We start from the raw sequence: 22399 nt of genomic DNA on the forward strand, positions 1-22399 counted from the left end.
AACAAATAAACCTCCCCCCCCTCAAGGTCACCAGTTGATAGCGTAGCGGGAATATTTTATCTTGGAATCAGTCATTAACTCCGGTATATTGCAATGATTAACTACACAAAAATGCATCAGTTGCAGAGAGAGAGAGAGAGAGAGAGAGAGAGAGAGAGAGAGAGAGAGAGAGAGAGAGAGAGAGAGAGAGAGAGAGCATAACATTATGCTCGTAGCTTAATTTACCGTCGATGGTTATAAGTGGAGTGACTGAAGTCACACCGTCGCTTATTCAGTGGAGTGACCATTCATAAATATTCTGCTATCCGGAAACAGGAGTGCACTTTTTGTATTTTTTAAGTAAATGTAAATAAATGTGCCAATTATATTTTTGTTATTCTGTTCACGATCAAAAGTTTGAAATTGGCATACTTTCTTGACCTGTCAAGCAGCCTAACCTTAATACTTAAAAAGGTAGGTCAAATGTGTAGGGTTACACCACTTAATCTCACACTCTCAGATATTTGCGCGATCCTCGGCTGTTGCTCATAAAGTGTCATCGATTATATACAATTGTGTTATTTTGGAACTAATCTTGGCCATCTAATAAGAACATTTAGTGGTTGTTACGCTTTATCAGCTGGTTAGGAGGATTATCTTTAAAGCTCCCGCTTACTCGTGACTTTGACGTCATTAGTGTCACAACCCAGTGTTTACCAAAAGTATAAGTAACACAAAGATCATAAGTACAAGTAACGGATACTATATCAGAAGAGAGATTCAACGCAGGACCAAATCAGCGTTCCATTTTCGATGCTCTTTTGTTTTAAGTCATCCCGGATTGTGCAATATTTTTGTTGAATTCCTCCGTCTATAGTGGAGACGAATGATTCAGGACCAGGGAAGGCCGTAGCAATCATGTCTTCGACATCGGCGTTACAGGTAATTCTGGAGTGAATTCTCATTCAACCATTAAAGAAGCACATATCTGTGTACCAAGTAAGGTGCAAGAATTTATGAGGGCCAAACAAAATGTCCTGAGGACTGCCTGCGAGGGCCACTTTCTTCGTGTCTGGGCCCTCGGCTATTCCTGGCCTGTTATCTTTCTGCATTTTTTTTATTTGTTTTGCCAGGCTTACGTCAGTGATGCCCGTGTTTAAACATTTATAGGGGTAGGAATTCATTGAAGATACCCTTATGATGATATACAAATTGTCTGTTGTCCTCTGTTACCTTTTGTCAATGACGGCCCACAACCAGGTAGTAGGCTAGTACCTATGTTAGGCTAGGCCGTCATAAATGTCCTAACGTCATACACGTATCTGATAAATTAACAGTTTTACGGTGTCAAAAACTTTATTCCAATAACACACACAAGATTCTAGTAAGCTAACTACTGCATATGAACTTACTGAATAACAGGTATCCTTTTGGAACACTGCAGTCTCATTTTGAAACTAGGCTAGGTACCTACTTCTAGTATCTCGAAAATTAACAAAGGTAATAAAAATGGTGCATAAAGAGTTAAAATATTGGTACCTTTCGTTCATAAAACCTACAACTTTCTGCTTAATTTTTGGACTGACATCAATTAGGGTAGAACATCACAGCAGGCCAAGCAGGCCACCTACAATCAATGCAAGCCACCCTCCGAAAAAGTACATTATAACGCGTCCTGACACCCGAGATGGGCATCAGTCGCGACTTGTTGTTGGTGAGAAACGGAGCTAAAGACCTCTACTCTCCTTTCGAAGTAAGTATTTTCTCCAAAGTTAGAAATTAAGGCCAAATTTTAAGATTTAAACAGAGGTACTGAAAATGGCGCCCCCCACGGCAGTGGAAATCTCACCAAAACAAAAGCTTTAGAAATTTTACTTACAACTAAAAATGTTTCGAAGATTGACGCCATCTCGATGTTTACGGAGTCAAGCGCTTGTGTCAACAAACTTTCCATTTCCTGTGATAAATCCGCACACCACTTGTACCCACAGACGCTGGAGCACTTTTATCACAACAATCGAAACACGATTTCTCACCAACAACAAGCCAGGCGTAAACAGCTGTTTGGGTAGAAGATGACGAGAAGCGTGCTCTTAGGCTAATTTTTAATAAGTAGTAAAACCATCAATATTTTACATATTTATGATGATTAATTTGAAAATATTCGTTATTGATAAAGTAACTCGACTCTGACTCAAATTTAAGTAATTATTTTTCTGAATTAGAACGTTCTTTCAAGTTCTGTATTATGACGTCACGACATCTTGACTTTCGTACCTATTGTAAATAATTGCTATACTCAACTGTCATTGCAGAACAGTTACCAGTTATTCATGCAGATTGTTATCAGCTATACATGTAATTGTTATAATCGTAATGCGCATATATATCTTTATTATTTACTTTTTTGGATATATGAAGATGTTTTACTGCTGGATTATCGCCGTAGTGTGACGCAATCGTTTCGGTCCATGGGCCTCTGTCTGTTTTCGCACCATAAGAAATTATGGGGCCGAATTTGCAATGACCAGAAAGTCGTTTAAAAGAGGAAAGTTCCAGAAAGTCGTTAAAAGAGGGAAATTAGCATTGAGGGGCATATGTTTTGACTGAGAAAAATACAAATTTATTCAATAGCTAGCTTGTAAAAAATACTTGGTTATAAAAACTTGATTGACAACTAAGCAGCATGTCTACTATGGGTTTCAGAGACAGTGCAAGCACGTTTTTGGGCAATACCTATTTCTGTAACGAACACTCTTAACAGAACGAGATTTTGCTATAGTGCATTACACCCAGTGCCGTAATTTATAAGGGTATCGTGAATCACTAATCGTAAAGAATAACGACACTTGTTCCTTTCCTTGTACCAAGAGACAAAAACTCCATTATGCAGAAATGGATACGAACAGCGTATAAAGCTCCACCTACCCTCTCCCCACCCCCCCCCCCCCCCTCCACCGCCATCCCTTTCTTCTTCGTTCCCTCCGCCTCTCTCTCTCTCTCTCTCTCTCTCTCTCTCTCTCTCTCTCTCTCTCTCTCTCTCTCTCTCTCTCTCTGTTGCCATTCGGCATGTGTTGACCCTCCAAACTGGGTATAAGAACTACACACAAAACGTTGAAATTGGTGAAATTAGGCTATGTATTGGAAGTATATATCATAAATATTAAAGCAATTTTATCATTATTGCATTACTATGACAACTAGAATTCATGAAAACAGTTTATAACCTGTTAAGCGTCACCCACGTAATAATACGTTTACCGCGATCTACTCGGTAGCGCCTTCAACGGGATATTACGTTCAAGACTTTAACTGTGCTTGTCAAGCCGTCAGCCCCGTAATAATACGTTTACTCGTAGAGAAAGTGTAGGAACATCATTTGGTAACACTCTCAGCACATGGGAAACTTATTTCCAGCCTGGCAACTCTTTCTTGGTGGTCGCTTATGCTAGAAAACTGCCTGTCCCTGTTGGTTTTCTTTCAATACGCTTCGGGCGTTTATCGAGGACAAATTGGATTTCGCGTCTTTCACAATGAATGTCCCAAAGAGGAGGCATATTTCTTCAGGTGAGATCAATCAAATACTAGATGAGGAGTGTGATATTGATAACCTATTTGATGATGAGAGCTCTAGTTCTGAATCCTCCAGTGATGATACAAACTTTTCTTCCAATTGCAGGTGAAGTGAAGATGACTTTTCTTTGCCGAGTGACTGGACTCCGAGAGAGAGAGAGAGACCGAGAGAGAGAGAGAGAGAGACCGAGAGAGAAGAGAGAGAGAGAGAGAGAGAGAATTTCCTACAGTTAATTACAGTATGAATAACAAGCATAAAAATCAATATTAACTTTGAAAAACTATCATCAGTGCTATGATCGCTGATTACAAAAAAAGCGTGACGGTAACGTTAGCAGCGAGCTCATCAGGGCGACGCTTAACAGGATAATAATGGAACGGCGTATGTGTGGGAAAGCCCTCCACTAATGTGGGCATACTATGATTTTGCCATTCTTAGCATGCAAACATTAAAAAGCATGCAAACATTAAAGGTTACATTTATTTCTGGCATACGATTATTAAAGAAATTCAAAATCCAAAATACTAATAAAGACTGAAATCAATGAAAAGTGCTAGCAAAAACAAAAAAGCAAAAAAAAAAAAAACGTAGTCGTTCCTCTGCACTTTTCCGTATTCGTTCCTCTATGGTTTTCGGCAGCCAGATGTACGAAAACGTTAGAAACATTTGATTTTATCTACTTTAGAAATATCTGTAATTTTTCGGGGTAATTTGGTTGCTATATTAAATCAAAATTTTTAAATAAAGTAAATTTAAACTAAATAACGAGTAAAGTAAACAGTTTAGGGAATAAAACTTTGCAGTTTCGTCGTCTGTCGTCGTCTGCTGTTCGAAATTGTGTTTATGGCGCGCGCGCTTAGAAACCAGGAACAGCAATGGGTTTAAAGTGCAATGTGGAGTGAACTGAGACCAAAATGTGTATAATAACAATCAAATAAGCACTGTGGAGTTTCAGTTGTGATGGCAGTAAGGATACCGCCGATTACAAGGTAAGAATGAATTCAGTTCCAACCATAACCCCGGGAATAACAAGTTTCATACTTTCACTAATATAGGCAACAAAATGTTGTTTTATTGTGCTGATTACAACTGCAATCTTGAGTAAGATCAATAAACGTTACATACATACGCTAACATTGTTCAAATGAGTGCTGGGAAGGCTGGGGAAAGATGGTGGCCGTCACTGATGAGAACCGTCCATGCAAAACGTAGCCGCCATATTGGATTTCAAAACTGCCTTGAAAACATATTTTACGAAGAGCTCACATGCTTATTTTAGTTCGTATGGGGCTTTCATATATCACAATATGTTGACGAAACTTCAGTCTTTTAAATGGTATGCTTAGAGTTGCAATTGTATTCATGTTTCACCAATTAAATATAGAGTGAATAAGACCCGTCTACCGTGATGAGGGTTGGCCTGTCGTGATGTTTCCCCCTATCAGTGCTAGCCTGTTCACAAAAAAAATGCGTTTATGGCATATCCTCTGTAAAGTTTTTTAGATGACATCATTCGATGTCATGTCATCAGAATGACACGCCTTTACCAATTAGCCTATGTTACTCTGCAAGTACCTTAGGTCTCAACTTTTGTCAAAGCCACAGGTCTTTGCAGTCAAGCCCCGCCCACTGCACACCAGTCATTAACCAGCTCTCGGAAGGGGAATGACATCATGCTAGTAAACGGTCCAAATGATTACCAGCACAGATTTGAGTTCTCGGGATTGTGGAGATGCAGTTGATATCTAGTATGATAAGAGTGATATAGGCTACATATTAAGTTATATAGGGTAAAAAACCGCATGGTACAGGGGTGGACCATGTACGATCAATGTGTACAACCCCAAAAAAAGTACATTATAACGCGTCCTGACATCGGAGATGGGCATCAGACGTGACTTGTTGTTGGTGAGAAACGGAGCTAAAGACCTCTACTCCGGTGTCAGGACGCGTTATAATGTACTTTTCTTGGGGTTGTATACATTGATTGTACATGGTCCACCCCTGTACCATGCGGTTTTTTACCCTAATGTCATTATGAAGGTCCTTGACCATTCTATCTATGCACCTTTTTTATTTCTTAAATAGACAAGCATCTTGTGGTTCTGCTTAGGTCACATTAATTTTAGTGAAGCAGAGAGTTATGGGTACTGCCAGTTCTGACATTAGGGAATTAACAAATCATAATGCTGCATGACAAATATTAATATTGTGAGATTGGGCCTGCATTTAAATTTCTTATATTTCGAGGCAATGAGAGGACAGAGGTCTACACTCAAATTTTTATATTTTGAGACAGGGCATAGGCCTACACTTCAATTTCTTGTCATAAACAGTTTTCTATTTGTAGCCTATATGTTGGAAATAGGGTAGCTTTTAGTTACTGTAGCTTTGACCCCACAATATGAAATGTATGTGCATACTGTGGAATGTACACATAAGCACATGCATAGTGTACACATGTTGATGACCATAGTAAACACATACGTGTATGCATAGTGTACACATGTTGATGACCATAGTAATTATAACACCACACATACCAGAGAATAAAAGTGAAACTTGTGGGCATGTAGCCAGTGGCACGCATAGACCAATGATAGTGGCTGTCTCAGCCTGCTACACAACTATCAAATCGCAGTTAATAAATTATATAGAAAATATATTTCAAAAAGGGCCTAACAAGTTTTATTACTGGAATGATTTAAATATAAGGCTGCTGTGGCATTTTTGTGAAAATGAAGGCTATGGTAGGAAGGCATAAGATAAATAATGAAATAAGAAAAAACAAATGATAGATGTAAATGACATGTATTAGATAGATGTAAAAGACATGCACACATTTCAGAGGTTGTTAGTGTCAGGAGAAAAGGTATCAGTTATCTCCACACTTCAATATAAACCTTGTTCTGAGAAGACATGATCACCAGTTTAAGCATTTCATTTGATAAGTTTGAGTTCAGGTTAGCCTGTATGTGCAAAATGGTTAGGGCTTTGGTTTTTCTCAACTCTTTCTGAAGGGTCAAACTGAGATGATGGTGGAGAAGAGGTGTTGTGATAGCCAGAACACTTAAATCTATTGTTCAGTGTAAAGGGAACTGCAGCCAAGCCATCAGAGGTTGCCATATTTTTCGTGTCTAGTACCAGTAAGGCTCAGATTTAAACTCCAACAGGAAGCTTGGGTTCTTTATCTTTATGAAAGGTTTGATAATATATGAAAGTTTGGTCTAATGACTGGGCTTTGAACCATTTTGTTGTACCATGATGAGAATGATGAGAATGGTTTGAAGTTATAGACCACATTTCAAGGGCCCTGCTTCTGTCCTACCTTCCAGGATGTTCCAAGCTTTGGGCAATGGTGGAAAAGATTGTGTTGCAAGTTATAGCCGACCTGTCTTTTGCTTGGGACTGTCAACTTTTCCTGGTTGAGAAGTCAACTGGGACCTTAAGACTAGTTATTGGTCTCCACTCAAATGCATTTGTGTCGTAGTCTTGGCTCAAGATGGAAATAACTCATTCTGTGATAGACTTCATCTGAAAGGGCAACTTCATACTATCAGTGGATCTGAATGATGCATATTTCTAGACACCCATCTATGAGTCTTTCATGAAATACCTGTGCCTTGTCTGTGAAGGAATTGCATACCAGTTCAAAGATATGTGCTTCAGGCTGGCAACAGCCTCTAGGGTGTATACATATGCAAGTGTTCACTTGGATGTTAGCTTGGCCCCTCTTGTGTGAGTTACGTCTTTTATATTATCGACGAGTAGGTAGTTCCGGTGGTCTCAGATGCACAGTTGCTTTCTCACACTTTGTCACCATGTGGGAATCACAATAAATTGGAAGAAGTCAGACCTCGGCCAAGCAGCAGGTACTCAACTAGGCATGCTCATGTTAAAGACTTTGAGCAGCAACTTTTTCCAATAGACACTCTTGTCAGCAAGCACAGGGAGGGGACTGCATGCCGTTCTTGTCTCAACAGGAACAACCAATGCTGCTTTTGCAGTTTGTTTTCAGTTACCTGTAGTTCTTTAAGAAGCTAGTGGCCAGGAGATGCCTTCATCAGTGTTTGTGTTAGTGGCAACTGAAGCAATATTGGTCGATCTCAAATGGCCCACCTCACCCCATGCCCTTGAGCTGAGAAGTGAGGGAGAACCTTGCTTGGTGGCTTGACGATGGAAACCTTTAAACTCAACCTCTGGAGATACTTCTGTTTTCAGATTGTATAGGAGGTTACAGGAGTCAGTGGTCCTGTTCTGAAGATTGTGACTGGGAGCATGGCATTTTTGGGTTCAGATTCAATTTGCCAGTTACTCGAGATACTATTATCTTCCCACTTAAGGCATCTCTCCTACATTAAAGGCAGTGGTTTTTATTTTGGTAGGAACAGGTACAATATTTTTAGTGTAATTTACTTTTTTCCCCAGTTGTACTAGACACTCCAAGGAGATACTTGTAGTCTAACCATCGGGCTAAGTCCTGTCTTACTTCGCAGAGAGGAAGGGATGGTATGGGGAGATCTTGTGTCAAAGACCAGAACCCCTTAAATTGCACAAATTAAAGGAGGAGGAGAAACTTCCCATGAAGAACTGGCCTCCCCTGTGATGACAGGTGATCATGTAGGGCTTTGTAACTGCGAAGCTGGTTGTCCCTGCTGTATCTGTTAGCTGTACAGATACGTATCCTTACTTGGATGAGAGATTGGACTTTTGTAGAACATTCAGCTCTCACGCTGTGACAAAATCTGAGAAGTCAGTCCTGTCCTAGAGACACTGAGACACCAGGAGAAGTACCCTGAACGAACATGTCCTAGTAGAAACCAAGGTGAAGTCAGATGAAAAACTTGGGGAGAGGTGAAAAGCATACAACAAAGATAGGCATGCTATCCCCTATGTAAAGACCTCAGGTTTGTATTTTAGGAAAAATACAACTTACTTGAAAATTTGACTTTTTATCATACTTAAAAATTTGTCGTCATTTTATTATAATCCCACCTCAATCACCTGGTTTATGGCAGGTAAGGTGGTACCCCACCTTTTGATAAGTTTCAATTATTGTTTCCAGCGCATACTGAGGAATATTACATAAAAGTGCCTGGTTTTTATATGTAGGAAAAATACAAAATTACTTTTAAAACTGCGTTTTCTCGTACATAAAATTTTTTATAGCTTTTAAATATTACTCAGATACTACATGTGCATCGTATTTAATGAATTTTTTTTTGCCTTCTGTTGTATAGTATTTTACACACTGCCTCTCAATACACTTATAATGCCAAATGTTTTTCAATCTTTCAGAAAGCTATTGAGCTTGTAACAAAAGCAACAGAGGAAGATAAAAACAAGAACTATTCTGAAGCATTACGTCTCTATGAATCTGCTGTTGAGTATTTCCTTCATGCCATGAAATGTAAGTTCTGAAGTGTTCTTTGTATTCAGTTTGTGTTGTTTCTTATTTGAAAATTTAGTCAAAGCTTGTTTATTTTACAAGAATCTGTCATTTTGGAAGAAATATTAATTTTTCTGTAGACAGTCAAAATGCAATCTGTTATGCATTTTTTAGGTAGTGAAGTTATGTACATACAGTAGCAGCTACCTAGTCCAAAATGCTAACAGAGCTACTCTATGCAATCTTGAGAGCTTGCTGGAGTATTTGACTTGGTTACTTTCTCTAAAGAGCTGATTGCGGGTAAGCTAGAAGTGCCTCGGGTAATACTATTATGCTTTAATTTCCTACCAAGTACATCAACAATATATTTTTTGGACTGCTTGATATGCTGTATATATATCTGGCTATTGTTGCAACAGAGAACTTATTTTTTTCACTAAACCCCTATATGTTACAATTGTATAGGAACCTTGGTTAGAAATTAGGGTTTACAGGAAGGATCCAGAATTGCGATAGCACGAATGATGTGCGATGTATAAAATGTAAGATATGCAGCAAACTTTCCCTTCCCTGGAACCCCCCCACCCCCCCACAAAACCTGACCCGTCTTTCTCTAATGTAACCTATGGTGCTAACTCCTTAAATAGACCAGGCTTTCCCCAGCCTAACCTGACCTAGAGGTCATAAATCATACAAGTGAAATATAGAAATTCATATCAATTTAACCTTGTACACCATGTTTTAACTGGCAAGTGGGCCATCTCTTGTCTCCCCACTAGCAAATTCCTAACCTTATGGTGGGATGGTCAGTTAGAAGGCAAATATATGTTCAGTTTGTCTCAATCTTGGTAATTCAACAAAGTTTGAATAGGCATTATCAGTAATAGGGTTTATGGTACCTCCAGTTAGATAGAAGTGGTTTGCGTTCAAGTATGTTATATATATTATTATTGGCTAGAATTGCACTTGTGTATCAATTGCTTTTAAAAGTTCATTTTAGTTTTCATATGGTATGCCTTTTAGTTACAGTGGTACCTCGACATACGAAAGGCTCAACTTACGAAAAACTCGAGATACGAAAGCAAATACGAAAAATTTTACGGCTCTACATACAAAAATTGCTCAATTTTGTACATGAACTTCCCTGACAGATATATACTTAGCTATAGTCTCCGACGTTCCCGACAGAATTTCAAATCTCGCGGCACACGCGACAGGTAGGTCAGGTGGTCTACCTTACCCGCCGCTGGGTGGCGGATGTACGAACCACTCCCGTAAGCTTGTCAGATTTTTCTCTGTCGCGGGAACGATAACAACTGTTGTCGGTTCCTCTCGATAGTTTTTCGATTCTCGCTTGCCTGGAGTTAATTTGGACTTCTTTTGGTGACGTATTCGCTTTGTTTGGCTTGGCATACGCTGATTGTGGACCGGTTTGATTTTGAGTTTGAATTTCTTTAACGATGTCTGATCTAGATTCGGTAGTTAAAACTTCGGTTTTGTTTAGGGTTTGCGTGAATGAAGGATGTAAGGTGAGGTTGCCGAAAGCTTCGGTAGACCCCCACACGGTTTGCATGAAATGCAGGGGGAATGAATGTTCTTTTGCTAACCCTTGTAGTGAGTGTAAGGGATTGAATGAAGAAGAATATAAGGCTCTCTCTTCTTATGTTAGGAAGTTGGAACGTGATAGAGTGCGTAAGGCTTCCTCTAGAAGTTCTAGCAGATCTAGAATGAGTGAGTTGGATGTGGACCCTAATAGTACTAACGTAGAATTAGAACCTTCTTCCCAAGTTGCAGCCCCGGCTCCCCGCACCGAAGCCGAAGATTCGCCTTCGGAGGCGGCAGCTCTGAAAGCCACGAATCGTTCTATGGATCAGAAGATTCGTCAGTTGGAAGGTAAGGAGAGTGTTAGTGATCAGTGCAGTGTCCCCAGTGTTGTGGAGGGTGCGTCTGACCGGCTCCTTAGTGCCTCTAGGCCTAGACCTCTTCCAGACTCCCAGTTCCAGTGGAGGAGGAAAGTCGAAAAGCCGCAGGAGGGCTAGGGAGAGCCCCCACCGGTCAGGCGTTCCCCTCGGCAGATCCTGAAGTACGCTCCCAGGCTGCCTCGGATCGCTACAAGAAGGAGCTCCTACGCCAATGCTTCTCCTCTTCGTCGTCTCCCTCTCCGAAGAGAGGTTGGAACTCCCCGGATGCGTCGCGCCCGTTGAAGAGGGCTTGGAAGGCTCCCTGCAGTCCTTTGGCTTCTAGTCCGGAGGTTTTCCCGGAAGAATCGTCGGTGGAGGCGAAGAAACCCAAGAAATCCTGTGATCGTTCTTCTTCTCGCGCTCCGCGCTCGGCGCCTGCTTCCGAGGAAGAACAAGAAGATTCTCCTACGAGAGTACTCGCTGGACTTCAAGCTCAGATCACGGCGCTAGCAGACTCTCTAGCAGTTAGATCACGTAGGAAGAAGGACGTTTCTCTTCCGATCAAGAGATCTAGGCGCCGCTCTTCGGAGGATCGTTCTCCTTCATATGGGGAGGTTTCGTATGAAGGTGGGGGCTCGCGTGAGCGCCCTCGCTCGCGTGAGCGCCCTCGCTCGCGTGAGCGCCCTCGCTCGCCTGGCTCTCTTTCGATTTCAAGGCGCCAAACATCGGTAGGACGCTCTATGGAGAAAGAAGTTTTTTCTCCAGATTGGATTCCCGCTTCCGGTAAGCGCACTGCACCTGCTCATCACGCGATTTCTTCAACTCCCTCGCGTGAGACTTCTCCTCAGCAGCCTCAAGATTCTAGAAGGCGCCCTTATACAAATAGGCGTTTTATTGTAGTGTCTTACCGAACAATTATAGAGCCGTGATTTCCACGAGCGGCAGGATACTAAATTCAAATTTAGCGCGTCGGCGTCGCCAACACTGGTGGTGATGACGTCATCTCCCTCCACTCGCGGGAGAACCAGGTACAACTGCCCAGGTGAATCCAATTCTTTTCCTGCCGGCGTCCGGTGAACATCGGTGGTCGGTGCGGTTTGGATGACTTTGCTTCGCTTTTTTTCTTGTGAAATTGATCTTCGGAATTGGTGAAGTACTCTTTTTTGGCGTTGTTGTTATTTTGCTTTTTATTTAGGCGTTGCCATGTCGGATTCTAGTCCGTCGGGAGTTAGGTTTTGCATCTCAGGATGTAAAACTAGATTATCCAAGTTAGAATATGATTCTCACACTAAATGTGTTAAGTGTAGGGGACAGGTTTGTTCAGCAGATCGAACATGTAACGAGTGTAGTGATTGGACTGATTCTCAATGGAAGTTTTTTAGTTCATACTCGGAGAAATTAGCTAAAGACAAAATTAGAAAAGCAGCGCTTAGGGAAAGTAGACTTAGCTCCGCTTCGTCTTGCGATGCTTCTGTTCCTTCTGTTTCTCCTCAAATTGTTATGTCTCCTTTAACTACACCTCCTATTCCTCCTACTAATCCCGCTTCTCCGGCTTCCCGTGTAGTTTCTTCCGACACCATTGCCAGTCTGGAATCGAGGCTAGATCAGAAATTTTCGGTACTAGCGAATACGGTTTTGCAACTTGGTAATTCAGTTAAGACGTTTTGGAGAAAGCGGCTTCAGGTAAGAGTGAGTTGAGGGTGCGTCTGTCTGTCCTGACACGTCTCCTAGACAAAGGTCACTGTCCAGCTCCCCCGCACCGGGGAGAAGACATACCGGAAGTCCAAGGGAGTCGATCGGGATTTGCCCACAGACAGGCGCCTCTCTTGTTGAGCCTGTTGCGCCTCAACAGGGCTCGGTTAAGCGTTGGAAAGGTGTTGCGGTCAGACGCCTTTCGAATGATTCAAGCGATTCGTCTCCGGTCGCGCGGCGCTCTTGGCGAGATTCGCGTTTCGCGTCCCTTAAAGAGGCGTTCAGGCGCCGATTCTTCGCCTCCTCCAGTCAAGCGGTATAAGGAGACTGAGAGTAGGGTTGCGCCGCGACCATTAGCGGCCTCGTTCGTCGCCTCAATCTGTGCCTTTTTCGGCTCCATCTACTAGTAGAGATTGTGGTTTTAGCGCTGTAGCTAGCAGTTCTAAGGGTGTTTCTTTAGGCGCTTTTTCGTCTGTTACGCCTGATGCGCCTGTTTCGCCTCGAATTTCGGCGGCTACGAGCGAGGCGCAAGTAGTTTTTCCGCCTCCTGCTGAACATTTAGGCTCTTCCAAGCCTACGTTAACTGTTTTTGATTCGTCTCTGGCGCCTTTGCGCAAGCAGTTAGAGATGTTAACCAACTGGATGAATGAGTCCAAGGGTGGTTCGAAACCTTCAGATCCGGTTGTAGTTCCGTCTACTTCTTCGGCGGTATCGGAGAATGAAGAAGAAGTAGAGGAGGAGGATTCACATCACCTCTCGTGTTATTCACGTCTCCTTAGATTTCTTCTGGTATCTTATCCAGATAGATTATTTGAGAAAGCGGCCCCGCGCTCCCCAACTTCGACTTTTTTGATGAGGAGGAAAACTTCAGACCCTCTCCTCCCAAAACTTGTTCTATCTAAAGCGGTTAGACATTCGTTGAAAGAGACGGAGAAATGGATGTCTATGAAAAGAGACTTAGGGAAGGCTCTTTTTGCTTACCCTCCCTCTCTAAGTTGCTTCGTAAGAGGTATAGGTTTTATGTAACTGGGGGTAAGCTCCTTCTCTGGGAGTCTGCCTCCTCCCAGGGAGACTTCTCCAGTTTAATCGACTCCTCTAGAAGATCTGCTTTCGCCGCAGCGAAAAGTTTTCTTTACAGCGCCTGAGTTGGACCACGTTGTAAAGAATCAATTTAAACTTTTGGAAGTCTTTAGCTTCCTTGATTGGACTATTGGCGCTTTAGCGGCCAAGATCGAAGACTGTCCTTCTCTTTCTCAGGAGTTAGCGGAGGATTGGATTGGTGTTCTGTCCTGTGCGGACAAATCCATTAGGGATGGATGTGATGAGTTAGCTTCACTCATCGCCTTTGGTACACTTAAGAAAAGGCAACTTTGGTGCTCCTTTGCTTCTAAAAGGGTTACGTCCCAACAGAAGTCTGCTCTCTTGTTTGCTCCTTTTGTGAAAGATAACCTCTTTCCAGTACGATGTAGTGTTGTCAATTTCGTCTGCGCTAGATAAGAAATCTACTTCGGATTTACTGGCACAGTCTACTAAGAGACCTAAAGCTCCTGTGGAGACTGTTCCTTCGGTTTCTCCTCTGACCCAAGCGCCTTTTCGAGGGAGAAAACCCAAGCGCTTCTTTCGGCCGAAGTCGAATTTGCGACCTCAGTCTAAGGCCTCGGACAAGGTTAACAAACCTTCCAAATGAAAGCTCGGTTCTTCATGCACCAGTGGGAGCCAGGCTGGCGCTGTTTTGGGAGGAATGGGAAAACAGAGGAGCAGAAGCCTGGGTAGTGCAAGTACTCAAGTTCGGCTATCGTATTCCTCTCGTTTCACCTCCCTCGCTCTCTACCTGTGCCAATTCCATTCCAGGCATACTCTCCGGGCTCAGACAAATTTCTGGCGCTAGCCGCAGAAGTGGAAGCGCTTGTTCTCAAAGAAGCGATAGAACAGATAGAAGGGGATTTTCCTCCAGGCTTTTACAATCGCCTTTTTGTAGTTCCCAAGTCATCAGGGGGCTGGAGGCCGGTTTTGGATGTGAGCGCCCTGAACTTGCATGTCCAGAAAACAAAATTTCATATGGAGACCACTCGTCGTTCTGGAGTCCATCAGACAGGGGGATTGGATGGTCTCTCTGGACATGCAAGACGCTTATTTTCACATTCCGATACATCGCGAATCTCGGAAGTACCTGAGGTTCATGTTCGAAGGCAAGGTGTTTCAGTTTCGGGCGCTTTGCTTCGGACTAGCAACCGCTCCTCAAGTTTTCACCAGGGTTCTATCCCCGATAGGAAGCTGGTGGCTGCACATATTAGGAGTAAGAATCTCCCTCTATCTGGACGATTGGCTTCTCCGGTCGGAATCAGAGAGTCGGTGCATGAAAGACCTTGGAAACAACTCTGGATCTTGCCAGAAAGTTAGGAATTTCTGGTCAACAAACAGAAGTCCCAGTTGGTTCCATCTCAGAGCATCCTTTATTTGGGGATGATTCTGAATGCTCAAGTTTTTTCGGGCTTTTCTGTCCCCGAAGAGGGTTCAAGGCTGTCTGGAGACAGTTCAGGAGTTCTTGGACAAAAAGGTATTAAGTTGTTCTGCCAATCAGTGGATGAGGCTCCTGGGCAAATTGACGTCAGTGGAGAAATTTGTGACGTTGGGAAGACGCCCATGAGACCTCTGCAGTTTTTCCTGAGAGCCTCTTGGTGCAGGAAGACACAACCAGACTCGATTACCTTTCCTGTCACAGATCAAATAAAAGAGGACCTAAGGTGGTGGCTCTCTCGAGCAAGGTTGGAAGAAGGGTTAGATTTACGACCCATCCTCCCGAACCTACAGTTCTTTTCCGACGCATCGAACACAGGTTGGGGAGCCACTACTGGGAAATCAACGGACTTCAGGAGCTTGGTCGGAGAAGGAGAAGAAGTTCCACATAAATGTAAAGGAACTGTTAGCAATTTTCTTGGGGCTCAGACAGTTTCGCGGAGCTTAGTAGAAGGTCGAGTAGTGGCAGTGCATTCCGACAACTCCACGGCTCTCTCGTACGTGCGGAGGACAGGGGGGGACTCAGTCTTTCTCTCTGTACGAAGTAGCCAAGGATCTCCTCCTGTGGTCAAACGAAGCGAAGGTTCAGCTAGTCCCGAGATTTGTTCCGGGAAAGATGAACGTCCTGGCGGACGAGTTAAGTCGTCAACAGCAAGTGTTACCTCTCGAGTGGACTTTGGACAACAAGATTTGTCAGAAACTTTGGCGCCTTTGGGGACGACCGTCAATAGACCTGTTCGCGACATCAAGGAACAACCGTCTTCCTCTCTTTTGTTCGCCAGTCCCAGATCCTCTAGCTTGGTCGGTTGGACGCAAATGCTGTTGGATTGGTCGGGTCTGGAAGCTTATGCATTCCCTCCGTTCGGTCTAATAAGAGAGGTGCTGAACAAGTTCATGTCGCACAGCAATGTAAACGCTAACGTTAATCGCTCCCTTTTGGTTTTGGCCCAGGAACGAGTGGTTCCCGGACCTTCTCCAGTTGTTAGTAGACTTCCCCAGACTTCTTCCTCCAGAGAAGTGGCTTCTCAAACAACCTCACTTCAAGAGGTTCCACCAAAACTTGTCCGCTCTAGCTCTGACAGGGTTCAGACTGTCCGGAATCTTGTCAGAGCGAAAGGATTTTCAAGAAGAGCTGCAGAAGCTATCGCTCGTTGTAGGAGAGAGTCTTCTAACAAACTCTATCAAGGGAAGTGGAGAATCTTCAGAGAGTGGTGTAGAAGTGCTAAAGTCTCTACTTCTGCGACCTCTTTAACTTAGAAATAGCAGATTTTCTTCTATTTCTTAGGAACTCTAAGAAACTGGCTCCTTCGACGATCAGAGGATATAGAGCCATGCTCTCTTCGGTTTTTCGACATCGAGGTTTGGATATTTCCTCCAATTCAGATCTGTCGGACCTCATTAGGTCTTTCGAAACCACTAAGCTCCCGCAAGATACAGTGGCTTGAACTTAGATGTGGTGCTTAAGTTCCTCATGGGGCCACGTTTGAGCCTTTGAAGTCGGCTTCACTCAGGAACTTGACTAAGAAGGCACTCTTTCTTATTGCACTAGCTTCTGCTAAGCGTGTCATCGAATTGCACGCTATAGACAAAAGAGTCGGTTTCTCTCAAGGCAATGCTGTATTTTCGGTTTCTTTCTTTACCTTTCTAGCCAAAAATGAGAATCCTTCTAATCCTTGGCCGAGGAGTTTTGTGGTAAGGAACTTATCTGATTTGGTTGGACATGAGGAGGAGGAAAAGGCTCTCATTTGTCAAGGTCAGGCATATTAAGCAAGTATCTGTTTGCCACAAGGGTATTAGAGGACAATCTTCTAAGCTCTGGACCTCGGTTCAAAATCCCTCTCGTCCTCTTTCTAAGAATGCTATATCGTTCTTTATTAGAGAGGCTTATCAGGGGAAGCTCCCTCGCAGTCCGAGAACGACAATCTTTCCGTTCTGAGAGTTAAAGCTCACGAGGTTAGAGCAGTGGCAACTTCTTTAGCATTCAGAAAGAATTTATCTTTAGCTTCGATTCTTCAGAGCACGTTCTGGAGATCGAATTCGGTTTTTGCGAGTCATTATCTCAAAGAGATAGAAACGGTTTTCGATGAATTGTAAAACGTTAGGTCCGGTGGCGGTTTCTGGCATGGTGTTGGGAGAAACGGCACAGGGGTCGTCACCTCTATGCTAACTTTTCACCTTGAATAGGTTGTCGAGTTCAAGGGAAGCTGGGGGTACTGAGTACCTGGGATACTCACCAGTCTGTTAGGTCAGATTTTACAATGGTTGGGTATATGTGTTTTTAAATCTGGTGTTGGTGACAAATGTTTTGTATGATTGAATTTCTGGTCTTAGCCCAGGGCAAGGGCAATCTTTGTTGTTACTATCCTCCGTCAGTCAGCCTTGACTCGCTTGAAACTACGGAAGGATTCCACTCCTGTAGAGGCTAACTTTGGTCAAATTCCAATTCCTCTACATTAGTAAGAAGAGCACCGACCAGAGGCAGTAACAGTCTGCTGTAGCTCTCTTACAAGGTAAGGTACAACAGACACCTTGAGTGTTTACTGGTATTGCAATAAATGTAACCATTTAAAAATACTAGTGGTCCACTGAATCCCACCTTCCCATAAATGTGTAATCAGCTCTATAATTGTTCGGTAAGACACTACAATAAAAATGAAATTTTCATTATTAAAATGAAGTTTTATTGTATACTTACCGAACAATTTATGATTATACCCCACCCTCCTCCCCTTAGGTGGACGGACGGGCAGAAAGAATTGGATTCACCTGGGCAGTTGTACCTGGTTCTCCCGCGAGTGGAGGGAGATGACGTCATCACCACCAGTGTTGGCGACGCCGACGCGCTAAATTTGAATTAGTATCCTGCCGCTCGTGGAAATCACGGCTCTATATTGTTCGGTAAGTATACAATAAACTTCATTTTAATAATGAAAATTTCATTTCTTCTTCCAGATGTCACTCTCCTCGAGTGTCGGATCGTGACTTCTCTCCTGACAGGCATCTAGAGTCTGGTAGGAGTCCGTGTGCATGATAGGACGGCCTACTGTTAGCCGCTCCCAGCAAGGTAGGCGCCAAGAGCCTACTGCACATAGATCTCCTAGTAGGCGCTCGTCTCTTTTAAGGCGTCATACTCCTGATTATTCTCCTAGGGGCAGACAACAAGAGTCTTTCAAGCGCCCTTCTCCATGTAGGCGCTCTCCCGCTTCTAGGCGCACTTCTCCTGACCGTTTGTCTCTTGGTAGGCACCAGGAATCCCGGAAGCGCCCTTCTCCAAGTAGGCGCTTCGTTAGTTTTGAACAAAGCGCCCTTCTCCTGAATGTTACCCCTCTTGTTAGACGTCAAGAGTCTCGCAAGCAGCCTTCTCCTAGTAGGCGCATTTCGCCTTCTAGTCGAACTTCCGTTGATCGTACGCAACTGGGACAGGTATGGAGAGCCGCGCAAGCGCTCTGCTCTCGATAGGCGCTCTTCTACCTGGCAGCCGCTCGCCTCAGGATAGGCGCATAGAGTATAGTAGGCGCTCGCCTCCTCGTAAGCGCCCTGTGGATATTTCCGAGGATTCTCGGAGTAGGAGCCCTACCTCTCCTTCGGCTGAGATTCCGGATACCTCGAAGAGGGAGTCTCATCGTAGACATCCCAGATCTTCTCATCGTTCTCCAGTGGATGTGAACTCTTCTAAGAGAGGGCGTTCTCCAACCTCTCGCTCAACTCCTGCTAGGATCCCTTCGTCACCTAAGGATCTTCCGCGCTCGCCTCGACAAGACGTCCTAGAAGGTTCGGATGAGGAACCGAACACTTCTGCTGCTGTCTCTTCTTACAAGAAGCTTACAGAGCTACTTTTACAAGTTTTTGGGGATTCCCTTACTCCTACGGCTCCTCCTTCTCCTCACTCACTTTTTTAACAACGGCGAAGACAGCGAAGAGTTCTTCTTGTGTGAGGATGAAGCCAACTCTTTCAATGAAGAAGGCACTGAGGAGTTTTGGTTCCTGGATGGCTTCCAAAGAAGAAGCGGGGAAAACGATGTTCGCCTTCCTCCTTCGAAGTTATCAGGACGCGCTGGTTCTGGTACGAAACAGGAGAGCCCTTAGGATTGGGTCTACCGTCGTCGGCTGATTCGGATTTTTCGGCGCTGGTAGATTCGACAAGGAGAACTGCCCTTAACTCTGCTAAGACGACTTGGGCAATGAATGAATTGGATCATTTGCTCAAAGGTATGTTTAGAGTGCTAAAAGTATTTAACTTCCTTGATTGGTCGTTGGGAGTCTAGCCAAGAAAATTGAAGTGCCAGAGTCAATTTCGCCAGAAGATCTTATGTGTGTTTTGTCTTGTATGGACAAGTCGGTAAGAGACGGAGCGAGTGAAATCGCCTCCCTTTATGGGGCCGGGATCGTGAAGAAGAGGTCGGTTTATTGTTCCTTCTTAACGAAGTCGGTCTCCCATGCTCAGAGGTCTTCTTTGCTGTTTGCTCCTCTGTCTACGCAGTTGTTCCCGAAACATCGAGTGCAGGACATTTCGAGGTCACTTTCGGCCAAAGCCACCCAGGACCTTTTGGCACAGTCGGCAAGAAAACCTCGCCCTTCCTTCCCTACCAAGGCTAAGAAGGAAAAGGCAAGTGTTCGAGAACCCTTTCGAGGGGCATCTTCATCAAGAACCTCTACGTTTAGAGGTCGTAGACCTTCAAGAAGGTGGTAAGACTTTCGCCAAGTCTGTTAAAGCCCCCAAATAACTTGCAAGTCCTTCAAACAACGGTGGGCGCCAGACTCTTAGAGTTTGCAGAAGTCTGGGCCCAAAAAGGGGCGGATCCTTGGACCCTTTCTATTTTGAGGAGAGGTTACCTCATCCCTTTCGTCGAAAGACCTCCCTTGACGACCATCCCAAGGGAACTGACGGCCAGGTACAGAGACCCCATTTTGAATCAAGCTCTCCATCTAGCAGTAGATCAGATGCTGGAGAAGGGGGCTATCGAACTAGTGACAGACCATCATTCATCGGGCTTCTACAACCGCCTTTTCCTAGTTCCGAAGTCCTCAGGGGGATGGAGACCGGTGTTGGATGTAAGCGCCCTGAACTTCTTCGTAGAAAAGAAGAAGTTCACGATGGAAACACCTTCATCAGTGCTGGCAGCACTTCGTCCAGGGGACTGGATGGTTTCCTTGGATTTACAGGACGCTTACTTCCACGTACCGATCCATCCTTCCTCGAGGAAGTTTCTCAGATTCATGATGGGGGGGAAAATTTTTCAGTTCAGGGCTCTGTGTTTCGGCCTCTCGACGGCCCCTCAAGTGTTCACGGGGATTTTGAGGAATGTGGCTCAATGGCTTCATTTGAAAGGGGTGAGGATATCCATGTACCTCGACGATTCGGCTAATAAGGGCCAATTCAGAAGATCGTTGTTTGAAGGACTTACAAGTAACTTTAGAATTGACGAAGGCTTTGGGACTTCTCGTCAATTTCAAGAAGTCATCACTAATTCCCGAGCAAGAGTGTGTGTATCTCGGGATACAGATGAACTCTCTGAGTTTTCGGGCTTTTCCCTCGCAGGAAAGGATAGCCCGAGGATTCGAGAGAGTAACAACCTTCTTAGGGAAAGAAGTATGCACAGTGAGGGAGTGGATGAGTCTGCTGGGGACGCTCTCCTCTCTGGAGCAATTTGTTTCCCTAGGAAGGTTGCACCTGAGACCGCTCCAATTCTTTCTTCATCGGAATTGGAGTCGTCGTTCTCAGGATTTGACGTTCTCCCTGTCGTTATCCCAGGACATCAAGAAACATCTCTTATGGTGGACAGATCCCAACCTCTTTGCGAAGGGACTGTCTCTTCAATCACAGACCTCCCCCAACCTGGTGTTGTTCTCCGACGCGTCGGACATGGGGTGGGGTGCAACTCTGGGAACCAGCGAAGTGTCAGGTACCTGGGTGGGGGACCAGGTAGCCTGGCACATCAACAGAAAGGAGTTGATGGCTGTGTGGTTGGCTCTGAAGGCTTTCGAGCCCAAAGTCAGAAGATCGGTAGTGCAGGTCAACGCGGACAACACTACAGCTCTGGCATATATCAGGAAACAGGGGGGGGACGCATTCCTTCTCCCTGTACGAGACAGCAAGAGACCTTCTTCTGTGGCAGAAGAAAGAGGAATCAAGCTTCTCACCAGGTTCGTGCAGGGAGAAAGGAATGTAAGAGCAGATCTCCTCAGCAGGAAAGATCAGGTCCTTCCCACAGAGTGGACCCTTCATCTGGATGTATGCCAGAGCCTGTGGAAGTATGGGGCAGGCCACACATAGACCTCTTTGCCACGTTAAAGAACAAGAGGCTGGATCCTTACTGCTCTCCGATATCGGATCCAGAGGCAGTAGCAATAGATGCTCTTCTTCTAGACTGGAACGGACTCGACGTCTACGCGTTTCCCCCCTTCAAGATCCTGGGGCTAACCATCAAGAAGTTCGTAGAGTCCGATTCAACGAGAATGACCTTAATCGCTCCCTTTTGGCCGGCCCAAGAATGGTTCACAGAGGTATGGAATGGTTGGTGGACCTTCCAAGATCGCTCCCGCTAAGGAGCGATCTACTCAGACAACCCCACTTCGAACAGGTACCGCGGAACAAAAATGTCCTCGCTCTCAGTCTGACTGGCTTCAGACTGTCCAAAGTTTGGTCAGAGCGAAAGGCTTTTCAGCAACAGCTACTAAAGCAATCGCAAGAGCGAGGAGACCTTCCCACCACCTTGCGTGTATACCAGTCAAAGTGGGATGTCTTCAGACGTTGGTGCAAGAGGAAGAACATTTCCTCTTCCAGTACCTCTGTGACCCAAATTGCGGATTTCCTTATTTTCCTCAAAGAAGAATGTCATCTGGTTGTGTCAACTATTAAGGGATACCGCAGTATGTTGGCGGCGGTATTTCGGCATAGAGGCTTAAATATATCCGATGATAAGGACCTGCATGATCTTATTAGATCATTTGAAACCATTAAGCGTCCTCATATAGTACCGAACTGGAATCTAGACGTAGTTCTACAATTCCTTGGATCGTCTAGATTCGAACCTCCTGGCTTAGCCTCTTTCAAGGATCTGACGAAGAAGCTATCTTCCTTTTGGCCCTAGCTACAGCTAAGAGAGTGAGTGAGCTCCAAGAAGCTATTGAGGGCAATGTAGGGTTTAAGGAAGATTCTATGGTATGTTCGTTTCTTCCAAGTTTCCTTGCAAAGAATGAAAACCCATCACGCCCTTGGCCCAGGAGCTTTGAAGTTCGTAGTTTATCTTTTCTAGTAGGGGGAGAGCCCCCTGAAAGAACTCTTTTGCCCTATGAGAATTATTGATATTTCCTAAGAGGATTTTTTTGGAACAACTTAAGGCTAAT

The 22399-nt window shown here is 44.3% G+C and overlaps 1 protein-coding gene across 1 annotated transcript in view; it reads left to right on the forward strand.

The window, feature by feature from the left end:
• Positions 1 to 785: 785 nt before the first annotated feature.
• The window catches only part of LOC135200808 (vacuolar protein sorting-associated protein 4-like), a 116300-nt gene continuing 94686 nt past the window's right edge, over positions 786 to 22399 (forward strand). Inside the window, exons 1-2 of the mRNA XM_064229467.1 lie at positions 786 to 921; positions 8852 to 8963. Of these exons, the coding sequence (XP_064085537.1) occupies positions 898 to 921; positions 8852 to 8963 (136 nt within the window). The 5' untranslated portion in view covers positions 786 to 897. The remainder of the gene's footprint in view (positions 922 to 8851; positions 8964 to 22399) is intronic.

Source organism: Macrobrachium nipponense, chromosome 27 (genome assembly GCF_015104395.2).
Source record: "Macrobrachium nipponense isolate FS-2020 chromosome 27, ASM1510439v2, whole genome shotgun sequence".
In the NCBI taxonomy this organism is placed as follows: Eukaryota; Metazoa; Arthropoda; class Malacostraca; order Decapoda; family Palaemonidae; genus Macrobrachium; species Macrobrachium nipponense.